Source organism: Taurulus bubalis (genome assembly GCF_910589615.1).
Source record: "Taurulus bubalis genome assembly, chromosome: 15".
NCBI classification, from domain to species: Eukaryota; Metazoa; Chordata; class Actinopteri; order Perciformes; family Cottidae; genus Taurulus; species Taurulus bubalis.
Genome location: NC_136603.1, coordinates 2,700,389 through 2,718,681, shown reverse-complemented (window position 1 = coordinate 2,718,681; position 18,293 = coordinate 2,700,389). Strand labels below are relative to the sequence as shown.

At 43.0% G+C, this 18,293-nt stretch overlaps 1 protein-coding gene across 1 annotated transcript in view; it reads right to left on the bottom strand.

Annotated features, from left to right (window-relative positions):
- The window catches only part of iqgap1 (IQ motif containing GTPase activating protein 1), a 49,377-nt gene that overhangs the window by 9,243 nt on the left and 21,841 nt on the right, over positions 1-18,293 (bottom strand). The window contains exons 6-27 of the mRNA XM_079231341.1: positions 17,719-17,786; positions 17,228-17,341; positions 16,277-16,455; positions 15,424-15,511; positions 15,173-15,330; positions 15,010-15,094; positions 14,684-14,847; positions 13,768-13,928; positions 12,930-13,054; positions 11,797-11,960; positions 9,434-9,524; positions 9,146-9,313; positions 8,043-8,185; positions 7,792-7,962; positions 7,619-7,702; positions 6,446-6,517; positions 6,080-6,149; positions 4,976-5,340; positions 4,743-4,906; positions 3,621-3,845; positions 2,990-3,130; positions 217-301 (exon numbers count right to left, since the gene is read on the bottom strand). Coding sequence (XP_079087467.1) covers positions 217-301; positions 2,990-3,130; positions 3,621-3,845; positions 4,743-4,906; positions 4,976-5,340; positions 6,080-6,149; positions 6,446-6,517; positions 7,619-7,702; positions 7,792-7,962; positions 8,043-8,185; positions 9,146-9,313; positions 9,434-9,524; positions 11,797-11,960; positions 12,930-13,054; positions 13,768-13,928; positions 14,684-14,847; positions 15,010-15,094; positions 15,173-15,330; positions 15,424-15,511; positions 16,277-16,455; positions 17,228-17,341; positions 17,719-17,786 — 3,085 coding nt within the window. The remainder of the gene's footprint in view (positions 1-216; positions 302-2,989; positions 3,131-3,620; positions 3,846-4,742; positions 4,907-4,975; positions 5,341-6,079; positions 6,150-6,445; positions 6,518-7,618; positions 7,703-7,791; positions 7,963-8,042; positions 8,186-9,145; positions 9,314-9,433; positions 9,525-11,796; positions 11,961-12,929; positions 13,055-13,767; positions 13,929-14,683; positions 14,848-15,009; positions 15,095-15,172; positions 15,331-15,423; positions 15,512-16,276; positions 16,456-17,227; positions 17,342-17,718; positions 17,787-18,293) is intronic.

Genomic DNA, 18,293 nt, shown 5'->3' with positions numbered 1-18,293 from the left:
TAGATTGATAAAAAACACGAAAGAACAGAACGAATATGTATTTATTTAACCCATTTTACAGACTGGCCTTTTATCTGCTTTATTTTATTATAGTTATTATCTTTCTCTTTCATTTGATTGTTGTTGTTTTTTTTCTATTTCCTTTAAGCACTTTGTAAACTCTTGTTTTTAAAAATCTTCTTCATAAATAAACAGATTATTATGAACTATTATTACCTTGAGCAGCTCGTCCTCTGTAGCATCAGGAAACTTCTCATGGAGCGTGTCCTTCAGCACTCTGGAGACGAACCGCATCCCATACCTGCATCACACAGGACACCATTATGATGACGAGCAACTACAAAGCAGACGTGAGGCTGCAGGAGAGGAACGCATTTAAATGGTGAATAAAGCAGAGGAACGTATGTATTTAAATAATAAATAAAGCAGAGGAACGTACGTATTTAAATAATGAATAAAGCAGAGGAACGTATGTATTTAAATAATAAATAAAGCAGAGGAACGTATGTATTTAAATAATAAATAAAGTAGAGGAACGTATGTATTTAAATAATGAATAAAGCAGAGGAACGTACGTATTTAAATAATAAATAAAGCAGAGGAACGTATGTATTTAAATAATAAATAAAGTAGAGGAACGTACGTATTTAAATAATAAATAAAGTAGAGGAACGTATGTAATTAAATAATAAATAAAGCAGAGGAACGTATGTATTTAAATAATAAATAAAGCAGAGGAACGTATGTATTTAAATAAGAAACAAAGCAGAGGAACGTATGTATTTAAATAATAAACAAAGTAGAGGAACGTATGTATTTAAATAATGAATAAAGTAGAGGAACGTATGTATTTAAATAATAAATAAAGCAGAGGAACAGATGTATTTAAATAATAAACAAAGTAGAGGAACGTATGTATTTAAATAATAAATAAAGTAGAGGAACGCATGCATTTGAATGGTGAATAAAGCAGAGAAACGTACGTATTTAAATAATAAATAAAGCAGAGGAACGTATGTATTTAAATAAGAAATAATTTAGAGGAACGTATGTATTTAAATAATAAATAAAGTAGAGGAACGTATGTAATTAAATAATAAATAAAGCAGAGGAACGTATGTATTTAAATAAGAAATAAAGCAGAGGAACGTATGTATTTAAATAATAAATAAAGCAGAGGAACGTATGTATTTAAATAATAAATAAAGCAGAGGAACGTATGTATTTAAATAATAAACAAAGTAGAGGAACGTATGTATTTAAATAATGAATAAAGTAGAGGAACGTATGTATTTAAATAATGAATAAAGTAGAGGAACGTATGTATTTAAATAATAAACAAAGTAGAGGAACGTATGTATTTAAATAATAAATAAAGTAGAGGAACGTATGTATTTAAATAATAAATAAAGCAGAGGAACGTATGTATTTAAATAATAAATAAAGCAGAGGAACGTATGTATTTAAATAATAAACAAAGTAGAGGAACGTATGTATTTAAATAATAAATAAAGTAGAGGAACGCATGCATTTAAATAATAAATAAAGTAGAGGAACGTATGTATTTAAATAATAAATAAAGCAGAGGAACGTATGTATTTAAATAATAAATAAAGTAGAGGAACGTATGTATTTAAATAATAAATAAAGTAGAGGAACGTATGTATTTAAATAATAAATAAAGCAGAGGAACGTATGTATTTAAATAATAAATAAAGCAGAGGAACGTATGTATTTAAATAATAAATAAAGTAGAGGAACGTATGTATTTAAATAATAAACAAAGTAGAGGAACGTATGTATTTAAATAATAAATAAAGTAGAGGAACGTATGTATTTAAATAATAAATAAAGCAAAGGAACGTATGTATTTAAATAATAAATAAAGTAGAGGAACGTATGTATTTAAATAATAAATAAAGTAGAGGAACGCATGCATTTAAATGGTGAATAAAGCAGAGAAACGTACGTATTTAAATAATAAATAAAGCAGAGGAACGTATGTATTTAAATAAGAAATAATTTAGAGGAACGTATGTATTTAAATAATAAACAAAGTAGAGGAACGTATGTATTTAAATAATAAATAAAGCAGAGGAACGTATGTATTTAAATAAGAAATAATTTAGAGGAACGTATGTATTTAAATAATAAACAAAGTAGAGGAACGTATGTATTTAAATAATAAATAAAGCAGAGGAACGTATGTATTTAAATAAGAAATAATTTAGAGGAACGTATGTATTTAAATAATAAACAAAGTAGAGGAACGTATGTATTTAAATAATGAATAAAGCAGAGGAACGTATGTATTTAAATAATGAATAAAGCAGAGGAACGTACGGATTTAAATAATAAATAAAGTAGAGGAACGTATGTATTTAAATAATAAATAAAGTAGAGGAACGTATGTATTTAAATAATAAATAAAGTAGAGGAACGTATGTATTTAAATAATAAATAAAGCAGAGGAACGTACGTATTTAAATAATAAATAAAGTAGAGGAACGTATGTATTTAAATAATGAATAAAGCAGAGGAACGTACGTATTTAAATAATGAATAAAGCAGAGGAACGTACGTATTTAAATAATAAATAAAGCAGAGGAACGTATGTATTTAAATAATAAATAAAGCAGAGGAACGTACGTATTTAAATAATAAATAAAGCAGAGGAACGTATGTATTTAAATAATAAATAAAGCAGAGGAACGTACGTATTTAAATAATAAATAAAGCAGAGGAACGTATGTATTTAAATAATAAATAAAGCAGAGGAACGTATGTATTTAAATAATAAATAAAGCAGAGGAACGTACGTATTTAAATAATAAATAAAGCAGAGGAACGTACGGATTTAAATAATAAATAAAGCAGAGGAACGTATGTATTTAAATAATAAATAAAGCAGAGGAACGTACGTATTTAAATAATAAATAAAGCAGAGGAACGTACGTATTTAAATAATAAATAAAGCAGAGGAACGTACGGTATCTTGTCCACGGACACGATGATGGCGGACAGGAACTTGTCCGTGATGTTCTTCATGTTCTTGATGGAGGCCTCCAGCCTCGTCCTCACCTCCTCGTGGGCCATCGCCTGCTCCGGGGTCACGTCGTAGGGCAGCTTGCTGTGGACCAGATGAGATGAGGAGTCAAGATAAGATGAGTCAAGATGAGACATCTTACCAGGAGACGGAGGAAGAGAGGAACCTTTAACAGCGAGCTGAGCCTAAGAGGCCTTGAGGCTCTGCAACGACCACTGAGCTAAATATATAAATACATATATAATACATATATAATACATATATAATACAAGCTAAATATTCTGTCCAAATGACTCAATAGGATTTCTAGCATAAACTCTGACACTACAAACCAAAGCATTATACTAACAACATTACAGTAGATTAGTTATAAACACACACACACACACACACACACACGTATATAGATTTGAAAGAAAGCGCGACAACCGTCTGTTTTTCACACGTTACTTGCAAACTCTAGCTGTGAAAGAGATTAGATATCAGACTCTTATAATATGTATAGGATGTAACTGTGTAGCCAGAGTATTAACCCTTTGACCCTACGGCGCGTGATGCGCTAAGCCCCGCCCACCTGGCCTCCCCGGTCTGCGTCTCCATCTGGTTGACCCAGCTCTTGTAGATGTCCACCGGGTCGGTCTTGATGTTCAGCGTCTTGTCCTCCATGATCTCCTTGACGACCGGGGCCAGGATCTGCCGCAGCGCGTTCTGGCCGCGCGCCCCGCGGTGGAAGCTCACCACCATCTTGATGACCGTGGGGTTGCCCGTGACGATCTCCTTCATCTGGTCGACCTTTGACCTGCGGGGGCAGAGGAGGCGCTGGTCAGCGAGCGGAGCGGAGAAAACACGAGGCTCAGACAACCATCTCGAGGAGTGGAGGAAGGTCTCCGGGGGTTTCAGCGGTTTGATTTGTGTCCGGGAGCGGCGGCCATGTTTTATGACCAGCATTCACACGTTATGGAAATATTCAATTCAATCCTCTATCAGGATGGACAGAAGTACAACAGACGTCATGTGACCAGAATGAGCAACATATTAATAATACATGATATATACTTATACAAGTACACTTGTTTGTAGAACTGTTATCTGTTTTTGTGTGGACTTTATTTTATATTCGATTGTACATTTGATATGTTTCTATCGCATTGTGTTGATTGTTGTTGTTTGTCTAATGTGTGCACAACCCGCCAAGACAAATTCCTCCTATGTGTAACATACCTGATTCGGATAATAAAATATGTTGGAAGCCGACCGGGGTCTTAAAAAAATAGATTAAAAAAAAGAATCGACATTTGTGAAAATATTTTGCCGCCAATTCAAATAGTTTTACAAGATATTCACCCCTCATTTCTTTACAATGGTTTTAATACTTAATATTGTTAATACATGTAGTACTTTTCCCTTTTCAGGGTGTGTACGGAGGCTACAAAGTAGTCCATGAACATGAGACCTGAGCTACTTAGTTAGTTTACGGCGTTTTTCTGGTTGTACTCTTGATTCTTCTCAGTGCATTTTGTTTTCTAAACAAAGTTTGTAATGTTCTCTACGTCAGAACTTAGTCGTTTTCTACAAATCCGGTCAGTGCATCTCCAGCGAACGGTTTTCCCGCCACAGAGGAAGTTTTATCGAATCTCGCCGTTTGCGATCGGCTTTCCTGAAGCTCAAATCCACGTTTAAATCCACGAGTGCTCACTTGATCTCCTCCTGCAGGGCCGTCTTGAAGAGCTTGGTCAGCAGGTACTCCTCCCGCTGGTTGGAGGCATAGTTGTACAGCGTGAAGATCACAGAGTCCATGAACTTGGTGGATTTATTCTGCGGCATCTGGAAGATCAGCTTGGCGAGGTACGTCGGGTTGGTCTGAGAAGAGAGGAGAGCGAGTCACCAGAGGATACCGTGTGGTTTACGGGACAAAGAGCCGGGCCTTACCTGCAGCAGGTAGAAGAGGTACTGGTAGGCCTCCAGCTTCAGCCTCTTCTCCTTGCTGAGGGCCTTCAGCCCGCCCCGCTGCTTGTTCATCATCATCATGTTGGACAGCTGGCCCTTGTTCTTGCGGGTCAGCTTCTTGCTGTGGGACACCACCTCCTGCAGCGTGATCTTGTTCTTCACCAGCAGGCCGATCTTGATGTCCATGAGGTTCAGGTCGTTCTCCAGCTGCTGGTTGGAGCGGATGTTGGTGACCACCTCCTCGCGGAGCCGCATGAGCTCCAGCTCCTCCTGGAAGTCCTGGTCGCTGTGGTCCAGCAGGTGGACGAACTTCCTCACCACGGCCATCGGGGGGTCTTCAGCGCTGACTGTGGAGAGAGGGCCGGGTTAGAGACCGGGGAGCTGGAGAGGAACAGCTGAACACTGGAGGGATGGAGGTCCAGGGGGCTTCTGACGCCATCTTTGGAAATCCTGAGTATCGGAGAGTACGCGAGGCTATGGACCAATCAGGTGTCCTGGTTATCATATAATTATTACATTATTTACTCTACACAGGAACAACAACACGTGTCAACCCATGTTGATACAGAGGTATATATATATATATATATATATATATATATATATATATATATATATATATATAGTTTTGTTTTAGTTTGGGTTTGCCTGTTATACATTTGCATGTTCTTTTAATTATTTATTTATTATGCATTTGTTGAAATTGAAGATACATACATACATATCGATCTATCTATTGATCGATCGATTGATAGATAATATAAATGGGGACATACATATATACGTCTATCTACAGTATATGTATATATATTTTTTTTTACCATGTAAACTGCCTTTGAGCAGCTATACAAATAAAATGTATTATTATAATAATTACTATAAGTGTATGTATATATATATATATATATATATATATATATATATATACACACACACACACACACACACACACACATAAAAATAACATAAAAAATGATATAACTATTATTAAAAAATTGCATTCGAATGAGCTGTGTATCAGGAGGGGACATGGACTCAGAGCCTCTCTGGTTCTCCGGTTCTCCCCCTGGTTGGTTCTCTACTCACTCAGCGTCTTGTAGTCGTCTCTGGCCTTGTTGGCTCTGATGAAAGCCTGAATCTTCACCACCTGTTTGATCTGCAGGAGGAAACGGGATCACTGTGATCGATGGCGTTCATTATAAACGTGGCGGACGTCTCATGGAAATGTAAAGCTTCTGGTCGATAATCGTTACTTTCTCTTTTTGTGGCAGATAAAATACTTCCTGAACAATGTTCTGCCTCGCTTCTTTCATCCTCCAATACATGCATTTCATATTCTCTGTCCCCTTTTTGTACTTTATATACTTTGCATCTCAACGGGACCTTTCTGATGAAATAAAATACAAATAAAATGTTGGGGCTAATTTCGTGTTACAGGTCTTGAGCACTCACGTGATCTTGGAAGTACTTGAGACGATCCTTGTACTTCTTACGCGCTTGGTGCATCCGGACCAGGGACTGGATCTGAGGAAGAGGAAGAAATCCTTTAGTCTCAACTGGATTAAAAACCAATCAGACTGAGCGACTGTTATATAGAACTGTAAATCATAGCTTGTTTTAAGAAAAAAAAAAAAAAAACTGCTGTATTTGGATGTAATGAGCACCATAAGTAATATACAAGTGAAATATATGGTTTAGGACATGAGAAAATTAAAATTGCATTCAAATGGCCCCAATGGACCCATTGGGCGCCAATGAGTCCTCACCTGAATGTTCTCTGTTCTAAACCCTCTCTAACTTTGTTCTGCTTCACTTTATCAAAGTCAACCTTTGCAGAGAGAATGTTCACATATTGAGCTATGATTTGGGTTAGAGAATGTTCACATATTGAGCTATGATTTGGGTTAGAGAATGTTCACATATTGAGCTATGATTTGGGTTAGAGAATGTTCACATATTGAGTTATGATTTGGGTTAGAGAATGTTCACATATTGAGCTATGATTTGGGTTAGTGAATGTTCACATATTGAGTTATGATTTGGGTTAGAGAATGTTCACATATTGAGCTATGATTTGGGTTAGAGAATGTTCACATATTGTTTATGATTTGGGTTAGAGAATGTTCACATATTGAGCTATGATTTGGGTTAGAGAATGTTCACATATTGAGTTATGATTTGGGTTAGAGAATGTTCACATATTGAGCTATGATTTGGGTTAGTGAATGTTCACATATTGAGTTATGATTTGGGTTAGAGAATGTTCACATATTGAGCTATGATTTGGGTTAGAGAATGTTCACATATTGAGTATGATTTGGGTTAGAGAATGTTTGTGCAACGTAAAACCACCATGTGTGAAATAAAGTTGAATGTACGAGACGATAAGATAAATTAAGTTAAATTAGAAAAGATACGTCAAAATAAGTTAGCATAAGAGATAACTCTGTAATCCTGAAGATATTGATCAAAGAATAGAACAGAAAAATAACAAAAAACACTATAATATTATAAACATACAGTATATCAACAATATCATAACTATTTAGTGTAAAGTAATATTGTGATAATGATAATCTAATGATCTATCTGAAAATAATAACCCGATCAAATTAACGGCTTCACCTTGACGGCCTCGTCGTTGTGCTCCTCCAGAAACTGCTTCCTGTCCTTGAACTTCTTCCTCTGCTTGTGGCCTTTCCAGTGCGCCTGAGGACAAAGAGCCCGTCAGCGGGGAGTCCTGAAAGCAGTGCATTGTGGGTCCCGTGGTCCTCGTGTCGCGGGCAGGTGCGCCTCACCTGTATGCAGGTGACGGCCGGGTCCTGGGAGGCCAGGAAGTTCAGCCGCTCCTTCTGGCCGTTCCTCACCAGGAAGCCGCGGCACCGGGCCTGCAGCTTGGCGATGAGCGACTCGTTGGCGAGCCACAGCTGCTCCCGGTTGTAGGCCGTGGTTACCCCGGAGACCACCGACTGACGGGAGGACAAAATCAGGTAAATGCAACGTAAAGAAATACATAAAAACGACGCTCCGGCCGCGCGGCGCCGCCCACCTGGATGTCGTCCTTGTGCAGCTGGGTGTTGTTCTGCAGGAAGCCCTCCGGCTCCACCCAGGTGCCCTCCTGGCTCTGCAGGTTGTAGTAGTAGTTGTGTCCTCCCTTCACCCAGTGCTTCACCCACACGCTGCCGTTATCACCTGGAGGAGGCGGAGCCACGGCAGGGGACAAAACTTAGCACTAATTAGGATTTTTAAATGTATTTCAGAAAGTAAATGTTAAATCGTGCGCTTCATTTGAAATATTTTCACCGGCCACCTGACGGGGAACTGAAGCCGTACTTCACCGGAGTCACACAAAAAAAAAACACAAACTAACTAACAGCTCCTGTGTTCTGTGAGCTAAACAGGATGTTTTTGTCAATGGAGTCTGGCGGTTAAATAACGGCTTCAGTTCCTCCGTCAGAAGCAGCTGCTCCACAGCAAAGTAAAGAGGGGAAGATATTCTAAATATAGCGTTCACTTGAACCAGTGGTTCTCCAAATGTGGGGCGCGCCCCTCTAGTGGGGCGCGGAGGTATTACATTTTATAATTATTTTTATAATCATTTATTAATCCCAGAGTGGGGGAATTATTCTCTGCATTTCCTCACACACATCTGCACTCATTTTGTTTTGTTTGGCACAAGTTGAACATTATTGTTATTTTCTTATATTTAGTGCAAAACATGTTAATTGCAGCCACAATAGGCAATTTGTTTGCCAAATATTAATTATTTTTTGAACAGATAGAACTTTATTTACATTGTTCTAACAAAGTGATTGCACATGTTATTAGTTTTTGTCTGACGGAGCAATCTGGTTTACTTGAAAGTGATTTACATTTTCTCAGTCACAAAAAGTAATTTCAATCAAAATTGCACATTGACCATTTAGTTAGAACTTTGGCGTGAACATGTCTCTTCCTCCAAAGTGGGGCGTGACGGAAAAAGTTTGAGAACCACTGAATAAAACTGATTCTTTAGAGTCTAAAATACGTCCACAGCAGAACTTTACTGCTCCATCGACTGCAGTGAAACTCACACAACCTCACTTTGAAAACAACTGAAAAGAAAGATTATGAGTAGATAGATATAGATAATCAGGCTTCGCCTGCGCTCACCCTCGGCCTTCTTCCCGTCCTTGATCCTGGACAGGTCGTCCTGGTAGGTCTGGGCGCACTCCGAGGTGACGCCGTACAGCCCGGCCCCGGGGTTCCTCAGAGCCGCCAGAGTCTGGGCCGGTTCCCCGCTGTCCACCGCCTCGTTGACGGCCTGGATGGACTGCGAGACTGCGGGGAAAAACACACAAACACCTCAGCACTGTGCTGCTCTTCACTCCGTCCTGACAACGGTGGACTAGGAGGAGGGAACTGGTCTGGAGTAAAGGTCCAGTGAAGTGAAGGACTTACACTGTAAAGCCTCCTGCGTGTCCTGGTTGGCCCTCAGAACCGAGTCCTGGATCTCGTCCAGCCACAGCACCGCAGAGGGGTCCTGGGTCTCCTGGAGGGGCAAAGACCATATGATCAGACACACACACACACACACACACACTCACCAAACCGAGACCTCAGCGCTGACGTCCACGCGGTTTTATTCTGACCTGCAGTGACGCCAAACGGCCTCCAGATGGCGCTCGCCGGCTACGGCTGTATAACACGCCGCTTTAGACTCATTTTAGTTTTGGGCCTCCTTTGGTGTCCCGCCCCCTTCATGTTGTGCTTCAGGGGGTAGAGGAGAGGGTGTGTGTGTGTGTGTGTGTGTGTGTGTGTGTGTGTGTGAGAAAGAGGTGGGCGGGTACGAGATTTCTTCATGCAAAGGGGACTCAAACTAGTCTTTATAGTAAACAGCTGTACCTGTTTATTAAGTTTACACTTGGTGTGTGTGTGTGTGTGTGTGTGTGTGTGTGTGTGTGTGTGTGAGACACAGGGGTGTGGTTGCCAGAGACGAGGGCGCAGCAGCTTGGTGGAGTTCATCAGACGTTACACATCATGGAAACAGAGGAAGTGAGAGCTGGGGCTGCTGGGTAGTTTCAGTCCCCCGCTGTGAGGGATCCAGACTCAACCAGCAGATCTCTGATCACTTCTAATAGTCGCGATGAGGTCGTCTGATCTGAATCCAGTGAGAATCTTCCATGTTTTTAATTTGTCAAGAAAAAACATTAACAATCTGAATTTCACAACACAAGTTATGAAACTAGTCTCTGTGACTTTGAGTCTTTTTTTTGGGAGGTTTCGTTTTCTGTGCCTCTCTTCTCGGTGAAAGACACGGCGCCGCGTTGGCCGCTGTAAGAGGAAACTCTTGACGTTTGGTAGTTTACTAAATTCAGAAAAAGGAGTATTTATTGAGCTATTTTATATCAGAGAACAAATCCTTAAACTCTCTTCAGCTCATATCAGCTGGACCTTTGAAAGCCGACAGGAAGTCCACACACTGCCTCAGTAACTACTTCCTGTGTCCAGTAACTACTTCCTGTGTCCAGTAACTACTTCCTGTGTCCAGTAACTACTTCCTGTGTCTTCAGCTAATCGCCTCAAACTGCCAACCAGAGGTGCGTGTGTCTGTCTGTCTGTCTATCTGTGTGTGTGTGTGTGTGTGCGTGTGTGTGTGTGTGTGTGTGTGTGTGTGTGTGCGTGTGTGGCCCATTTAATATCGTCCTCAGCTTTCTGCCCTTGTATGGAAGCAGTGAGGCTCGTTGGCTTCTTGTTTCTTTGTGACATCGGCAGGAAAATACTTTGCCTTTTTTTAATTTTTTTTCCTCTCCTGTTTTCCCGCTCGTTATATTTTCTCTCCTGGGTTCCGATCAGAAGGCGTGACGAGTCGCCGCACGGTGCATTCAAGGGTTTTAGCCGACGGCCGCTGCCATTTAAAGCAGCGTGGGCGACGGCTAAATATTTTGGAGTCCCGGCACGATAAGAGACTTCCTTTATCTTTATTTACACGGGACGACAGCAGACCACCGATCTATTTAAAGAGCTGCAGAGCAAACGTTCAGGAGAGATCTGCACTCCTGCACCACCTCTTCTGACCTCTTCTGACCTTCTTTTTGGCCTTTTTTTGGGCTTTTTCTTCTTCTCCCCACGACAGGAAACGAGCTCGTCTCCCCGTGACATCGGCTCGCTGCGGTCGAGGCGAGATATCGCAGGCAAATGAGTCAGAGAGTCTACGGATGTGCGTCGGGTCGAAGCTCAGAAAGATGGAGAGAGACGAGAGAGCAACGAGGCAGACGACAGGAAGTGAGCGTCGGGGGAGGAGGGGGAGGGGAGGGGGGGGAGGAGGTGATCGCACCATGACATCATCAGTCTGGTCTGTCAGAGCGCTGAGTCACAGCCACGCCGGGTCTGACGGATCTCAGCGAGCTGCGACCACAAAACACACACACACACACACACACACACACACACACACACACACACACACACACAGGGACAGGCACAGACACACAAGCACACACACAAACAGGCACACACACACACACACGAGGAATTGTTCCACTTGAATGGCTTGAGTTGTAAATAAATATTAATTTAAATAAAACACGATACTCTTCCATTCAGTTAGTGCTGCTGCAGCTTTGGAGCATCTACCTGCAGCCGGGTGCGGTTCACCTGAACACTACACAACCGTGGAAAAGCAACTCAACAAAAGGCGGGAGCCGGGACACGCGAGGCGGCGGAACCGTAACATTCACCCAAACAGATCCGTAGCCGACGAGCTCGACACCCGTCCTCTCTACGGAAGAATAAACCTGCAGGTGTGTTGCTCTTTGTCTCACGTGAGCTTTCTCTCTGCGGGCCTCCAGCAGCTTGTCGTGGTAGTGCTGAGCCACGGACGGGTCCACGTCCGACAGCTTGGCCGAGGGGTTCTGCAGCATGGACAGGGTCTTGCCGGGCTCCCCTTCATCCAGGGCCTCGTTGATCAGTCCGATGGCGGCGATACCTGCAGACGCACAGGTGGACCAGTTAACACCGTTTGTTTTACCAATAAAAAGTGCAGTTAGTGACAGTGTGGGCTCCATGCTAGCGTAGCTCTGACAGCTCGACAGAGTCGCTGCAGGGGGGCGGGGCTTAGCAAAGGGTCGATTGACCCAAAAACTAAGAAAAAAACTAAACTACCGTAAACGTCGGGTTACGAGCCGCCACAACCTTCGGTCAGTGTCCCCGTTAGCTCCCTGCTGTAGCCAGCTGGGGCTCCTGCTAGCGCTCCTTTACTTCCCCGCTAACCTCCGCTAACTTCCGCTAGCTCCCCGAAAACCACCGAAGGTAGCGGGACCAAGCTCGACACCCGACTTGGGCAGAGGGGTCGCGGACAGTAGCAGCAGCTGCTGCTAGCTAGCAGTAGCGCTGCTGCTGCTAGCTAGCAGTGGGGGACACTGACCGGAGGTAGGAGCGGTACGTGTGATGTTTATTTTATTCATGAAATACTTTGAGACGTAGTTTTTACATCAATATATGAATGGTGGCTAAAACAAAGCTAGCTCAAGCTTTGGCCCACGTTCATGGAGTGTTGGCCAAACAGGACCAGAACCAGGACCCGTCACATCTACATTTAGAGGAAACACTGCCGTATTTGACCACAGGGGGGCGCCAACTTCAACACTAAATTAAACTTATTTGTTGCTGCGTTAAATAAAGCACCGTTACTTCTAAATGTGTTGGTATGTTGTTCTGCTTCTGGACCTTTCCCAAAGCTAAGCTCGTATTCTGGGCCATACTGTTTTCTACTGTACGCGTATACACGTATACTATTTCAAAATGTTATTATTTTGAGATGCTAACCATGCAACCCATCAGTTAGCACACATGCTATTCGGTCGTCTGGTAAACATTTTAAAACGTTTTACTTGAAGAAGACGTCATTTTGGATCAGTGGCTGCCGTCTCTTTAAATTCAAAATGGTGGCTCTTACGCTCGTGCTCCTCCTGCACGCTCTGGTTGACTTGGTCCACGCAGGCCTGGATGTCGTTCCAGGTGAGGAAGTCGCAGCCCTCCTCCCGGGCGGCCGCCTTGAGCCGCATCAGCTCGTCCATGTACCTGAGGAGCACACGGCCACGGTCAAACAGCGGTGCGTTCAAGGAACACGGAGAAACCTCGGACGTCAACAATATCCTTTTCCCCACTTAGATTACCATGTTCAAACAAGAGGAAACTTGTTAAAAATAGGCGGTAGACGAGTACAACTTTCATGTTTGACGTCACATACGAGGTTAATAAACAGTGAACATTTAAACTTTTACTTATTAAGTCTCTCTTTCAAACTCTCAACCCAGAGTTGTTGATTGTTGGAACAGTGGAACGACGAACCAGGATGTTTTAATGAGTTTTATTTGGTTTCTGTGGAGTGAAGTGTGTTTCTACCATTATCTGGAAGGTAAAATGAGCTTTAAAGAGTGTAGACAACGGCCGCCTCGGTAGATTCAGGGTTTATTTTGAGTGGAAAGACTCATTTTATTAGTTTAATGTTGCTTCTCTGTGCAGTTTGAATGAAGGTAGAGGTGAAGAAGAAGGAAAGTGACTGCTTCTGTCAACGGAGTCCGGTGAATTTGAGGAGAGCATATTAATAACATGTTTTGTGCGTTGATAAATTGTAATATTTTGTACAAATCACTGTTGATTTTAACTATTATATATTCACTTAAAGACGTTTTTTGTCCAGTGGGAAAGGGGCTTAAAGCTGTGTGTGTGTGTGTGTGTGTGTGTGTGTGTGTGTGTGTGTGTGTGTGTGTGTGTGTGTGTGTGCACGTCACCTCTGTGCATAATCATCCTCCACATTACTGAGTCCGGTGACGGCGCTGGACAGCTGCTTCCAGAGCGCGGCTCGGTCTCCGGCGTCCATCGCCTGGTTCATCAGCACCACCGACGACAGCATCTCCACGGCAACGAGCAGCTCGGGGTGGGACAGCGAGCCCTGAGGGACAAAAATAAAAAACCTCGGTTAGATCAGACAAAACCTCGTGCGTCAAAACCTCTGTTAAATCAGAGGGAACACGGCAACGCTGGGGTCCGGACGGTTTTAGAAATGCTCTTTTTTTTCACCACTTTTCCATGACACATTTTTCACGACCATAAATTCTCTGAAACATCAGCTTATACGTGAAAAATAAATTAAAAAAAGGTCAAAGCTTGAAGCCAACACTATGCAACTCTAACCAAAACAATCTGGTGTAGCGCTACACAAAAAGGAAAGATATGCGTTTCTTTATTCTGGGGTCAACTTTCCCTTAATAGATTCTTCACAGACGATCTTCACTATAAATGTCCACGACTCGTCCAAAAACCTCAAGGTTTATTTTTATTTTCCCCCAAAAAGCTTCTCCGGGGCGTGGAAAATTGCTATTTTTTTTTTTTTTTTTCACGACTGTACATTCTTACTGTCATAATCATCTGCCCTCGGAGAAGAAAAGTCTGCAACTAAATCTATTTTCCACTCCTGACATCATCGGTTTAGTAAGAAAACTAATTATAAAACTGAAAAAACAAAACAAAAAAGCCCTTCAATAGTTCCCAGAGCCCCGGGTGATTATTCAAATTGCTTGTTTTATACAAATAAATCATTGTGACGTAAAATACGTTTTTTTTTTCCTGGAGAGTAGCCTCAACAGATCACGTGACCACGTGATCACATGACCACGTGATCACATGACCACGTGTAGGCCTGGGTACCTCGGGGCTCTGCTGCTGCAGGCTGAACAGCTCCCTCTGGTAGAGGGCTGCAGCGCCGGGGTAAACCTCCGGCAGCTGAGCTTCGGGGTTCATCAGCTCCACCACCGTCTCCTCCGGGACGCCCGCCCTGACGGCGACGTTGATGCGCTCCACCGCCTTCAACACTACACACACACACACACACACACACACACACACACACACACACACACACACACACACACACACACACACACACACACACACACACACACACACAGCGGGTTAATTATGAGAGCGGCTGCAGACGTAGAAACGGGGACGAGGACGGTAACGAGTGTGCGTACTCTTCAGGTAGCCTTCTGCGATCTCATTGGCCACGTCCACGCCGCCCTGCAGCTCGTCCTTGGTCAGGGCTTCTCCTGGAGACGCCTGGCGAGGAAGAGGTGGGGGATGAGGCTACACTGAGGAGACAGACCTTTTCTTTTGTTTTGCACACCGATTCGCTACCTGGTCTTTGTTCTCCCGGTCGGCCTGCAGCTGCTTCAGGTACCAGCCTTTGTTCTGGACCTGCAGGTTCTGAACCCCCATGGCTTTCAGGGCCTCGTACAACTTGTCCTGGTCGCCGCTCAGCAGCGCCTGTTCGGCCGCGCTCAAGGCGCTGCTCACTGCGGGAGAAAGAGGGGAGGCGTTCACCCGCTGCACCGTGGGAACCGGGACTGGTGAAAACACACGTGTGTCACATGTGTCACGTGACTCACCGTTGACCTGGTTGACGTTGCCCTGGATCTCAGCCTGGGTGAGGAGCTCGTCGTAGATGTCTCTCTCTGCGTCGGCGTTCTCCATTTGCTGTTGGAGCAAAACAAGACATGAGGCTGAAATATAAACAGCATTACACGTTAGCACCAGCTAGTATCGCAGATTCGCCTGCAGTAACACTTCTCTCTCTCTCTCTCTCTCTTGCTTGCTAGCTAGCTATCTCTCTATCTATCTTTCTCTCTATCTCTCTCTCTCTAGCTAGCTATATATATATATATATCTCTCTATCTCTCTCTCTCTAGCTAGCTAGCTAGAGAGAGAGAGATAGCTAGCGAGAGATATATAGCTAGATATAGATATATATATCTATATCTATCTCTCTATCTAGCTATCTCTCTCTATCTATCTATCTCTCTCTATCTAGCTAAATCTATGCATCTATGCTGTGATTTATTTTGCTTTGCCTGTTGGCGAAACAAACTTTATTAAATAATAAATCCTACATTTAAATCTCACTGCAAGAGAATTGCTGTCGAGAGGATGGAGTGATTTTATTCTCCTCTCGTCCATCATCCAGCCTCCCTTCTTTACCGTCGTGGCTGATTTATTTTCTGTTGCCCGAGTGGTTTGTGTCGGCCTCAGCGTTTCATTCCGTCCCGCTTCAGGCTGCATGTTCCATTATTTTCTAATCAAAAGCGTGGACAGTGCCGCCGTTTTTGGTAATTACATGGCCGTTTTTACGGTCTCTCCAAGAAGACGTCGCCCCAGGGCCACCGTTCGTCATCTCTGGCCATCTGGATGCTGTGCACAGCCTCTGTGGCCGCTGAGGGTCTATAAAGAAAAGAAGCTTCGTACCCGTTTGCGGGAGTTGGCCACCTTCTGTCCTTTGGCCTGGTACAGCGTGTCGTGGTACTGGCGAGCAGAGACGGGGTCCAGGCGCACCAGCATGGCGTTGGGGTTCTGCATGGCGGCCACCGTGCCCTCGGGTGCGCCCTGGTCGATGGCCTCGTTGATGGCGATCACAGCGGCGTGTACTGAGGGTGGAATAGGAGGTGGTGAGGAGGTGGATGCACATTTATATATTATTCAGAGATGTTGTTAAGTATCAATCAATCAACGTTGAATTTTAGGAATTGTTTACGATTTTGGTTCGGCTCGTTTATCCACTTTATTGGCGAGAGTTAGATGAAAAGATTGATACTACTCTCATGTCTGTTAAGGAGTAACCTTTGTTTTGTTTTGAAGAGACCCGTCAATCACCTTGTAGCCCCGCCCCTAAAGCGTCCCCTGCTTTATGGTCTGTTTGACTCTAAATGACCATAATTTACTAAATGAACATCATGCTGTATTGAAGAAGACTTGAAACTAGAGATTGAGACATAAACTCATGTTTACAATGTTTACTGAGGGAATACATCAAGAGAAGTAGAGTCATTTTCTATAGACTTCTATACAACCAGAGGAGTCACCCCTTGGTGGTCAGGAGAGAGAATGCAGCTTTAACACATGAAGCATAGACTTCTATACAACCAGAGGAGTCGCCCCCTGGTGGTCAGGAGAGAGAATGCAGCTTTAACACATGAAGCATAGACTTCTATAATTCTGTCTTGTTTTGTCTTATTTGTAGACTTTCAATAATAAGCCGAAGCACTAAAATAGGGCAGAAAGGGTTTCTTATGTAAAGAGTTGATAGATCCCAAAAGAATATGTCTGGATTACCTCCAGAATGAGTTTAAATATGAATGCACGTATCAATTAAACTACATAATCTGCAGCTATCAGATCCCGCCCCTCTCCCCCTCTCACATGCAGCTTCATCCACCGACAGCTCATTGGCCAGGATGCCGCCAATCTTGCTGAAGGCGGGCATCTGGATCCCGTACTTTTCCAGCTCACTCTTCATGTTGTTGATCTCCTCCTCTGTGAGAGAAGACGGAGCAGAAGGAACACATCAATGAGGAAACCATTCCTGGCTCACGTCCGATCGTCAGCTCTCTAACTCTGGGACTCGGAGCCAAGCGGGAACTCAACTGACAGGAAAAAGCTTCACAATTATAATGACTTTCACATTTCCAGCAGCTCCTCCACACTGTGGTCTGCTGGGGGAAAAAAACACTCCTTCTCTTCTCCTGTCGGTGCTGCTTTCAGGGTCCAGACACATTTTAAACTTTGTGTTAACTTTGTCAACACGGTGACATTCGTAAATTAAAGATGACATCATTGGGTTAACTGGGGGGGGGGGGGGGGGGGGGCACAGAATGAGGAAAGCAGATGCAGGGACTCGTGTTCAAGCTTACCGGTGAAGTCTACTTTTCCATACAGATCCTGGATCTGAGGGGCCAGGCCCAGCTTGAACAGGTACAGGCTGTAAGGGAGGACGGAGAGACAATAAACAAAAGGAGCACGGCAGCGTAGGCGGTGGCAGAACAGGAACAGGACAGAAACAAATACACGAAAAGACAAACCCATGCAGGGTTGTCATGAATATTACAACTGCAGAACAACCGAACTACCGCACTACAGAGAGGGGAGGAAGAGGCGTTCAAAGGCCGACAGGTGAGAGCGAGCATCAGAGCGCGGCCCTGTCATTGAAGGAGGAAACAGATGTTTCAACACCATGACGTCACTCGTGTCACTTTGTGAAGCTGCAGACCAGAAAACACTGGAATTGTTTGTAGTCGTTTGCTTCTTCAACTTTTTGTTTTTTTAGCAACCAGAAGTGATATAAGAGCCATGGTAGCTACCTGTCAATCACCTTGTAGCCCCTCCCCTAAAGCGTCCCCTGCTTTATGGTCTGTTTGACTCTAAATGTCCATAATTTACTAAATGAACATCATGCTGTATTGAAGAAGACTTGAAACTAGAGATTGAG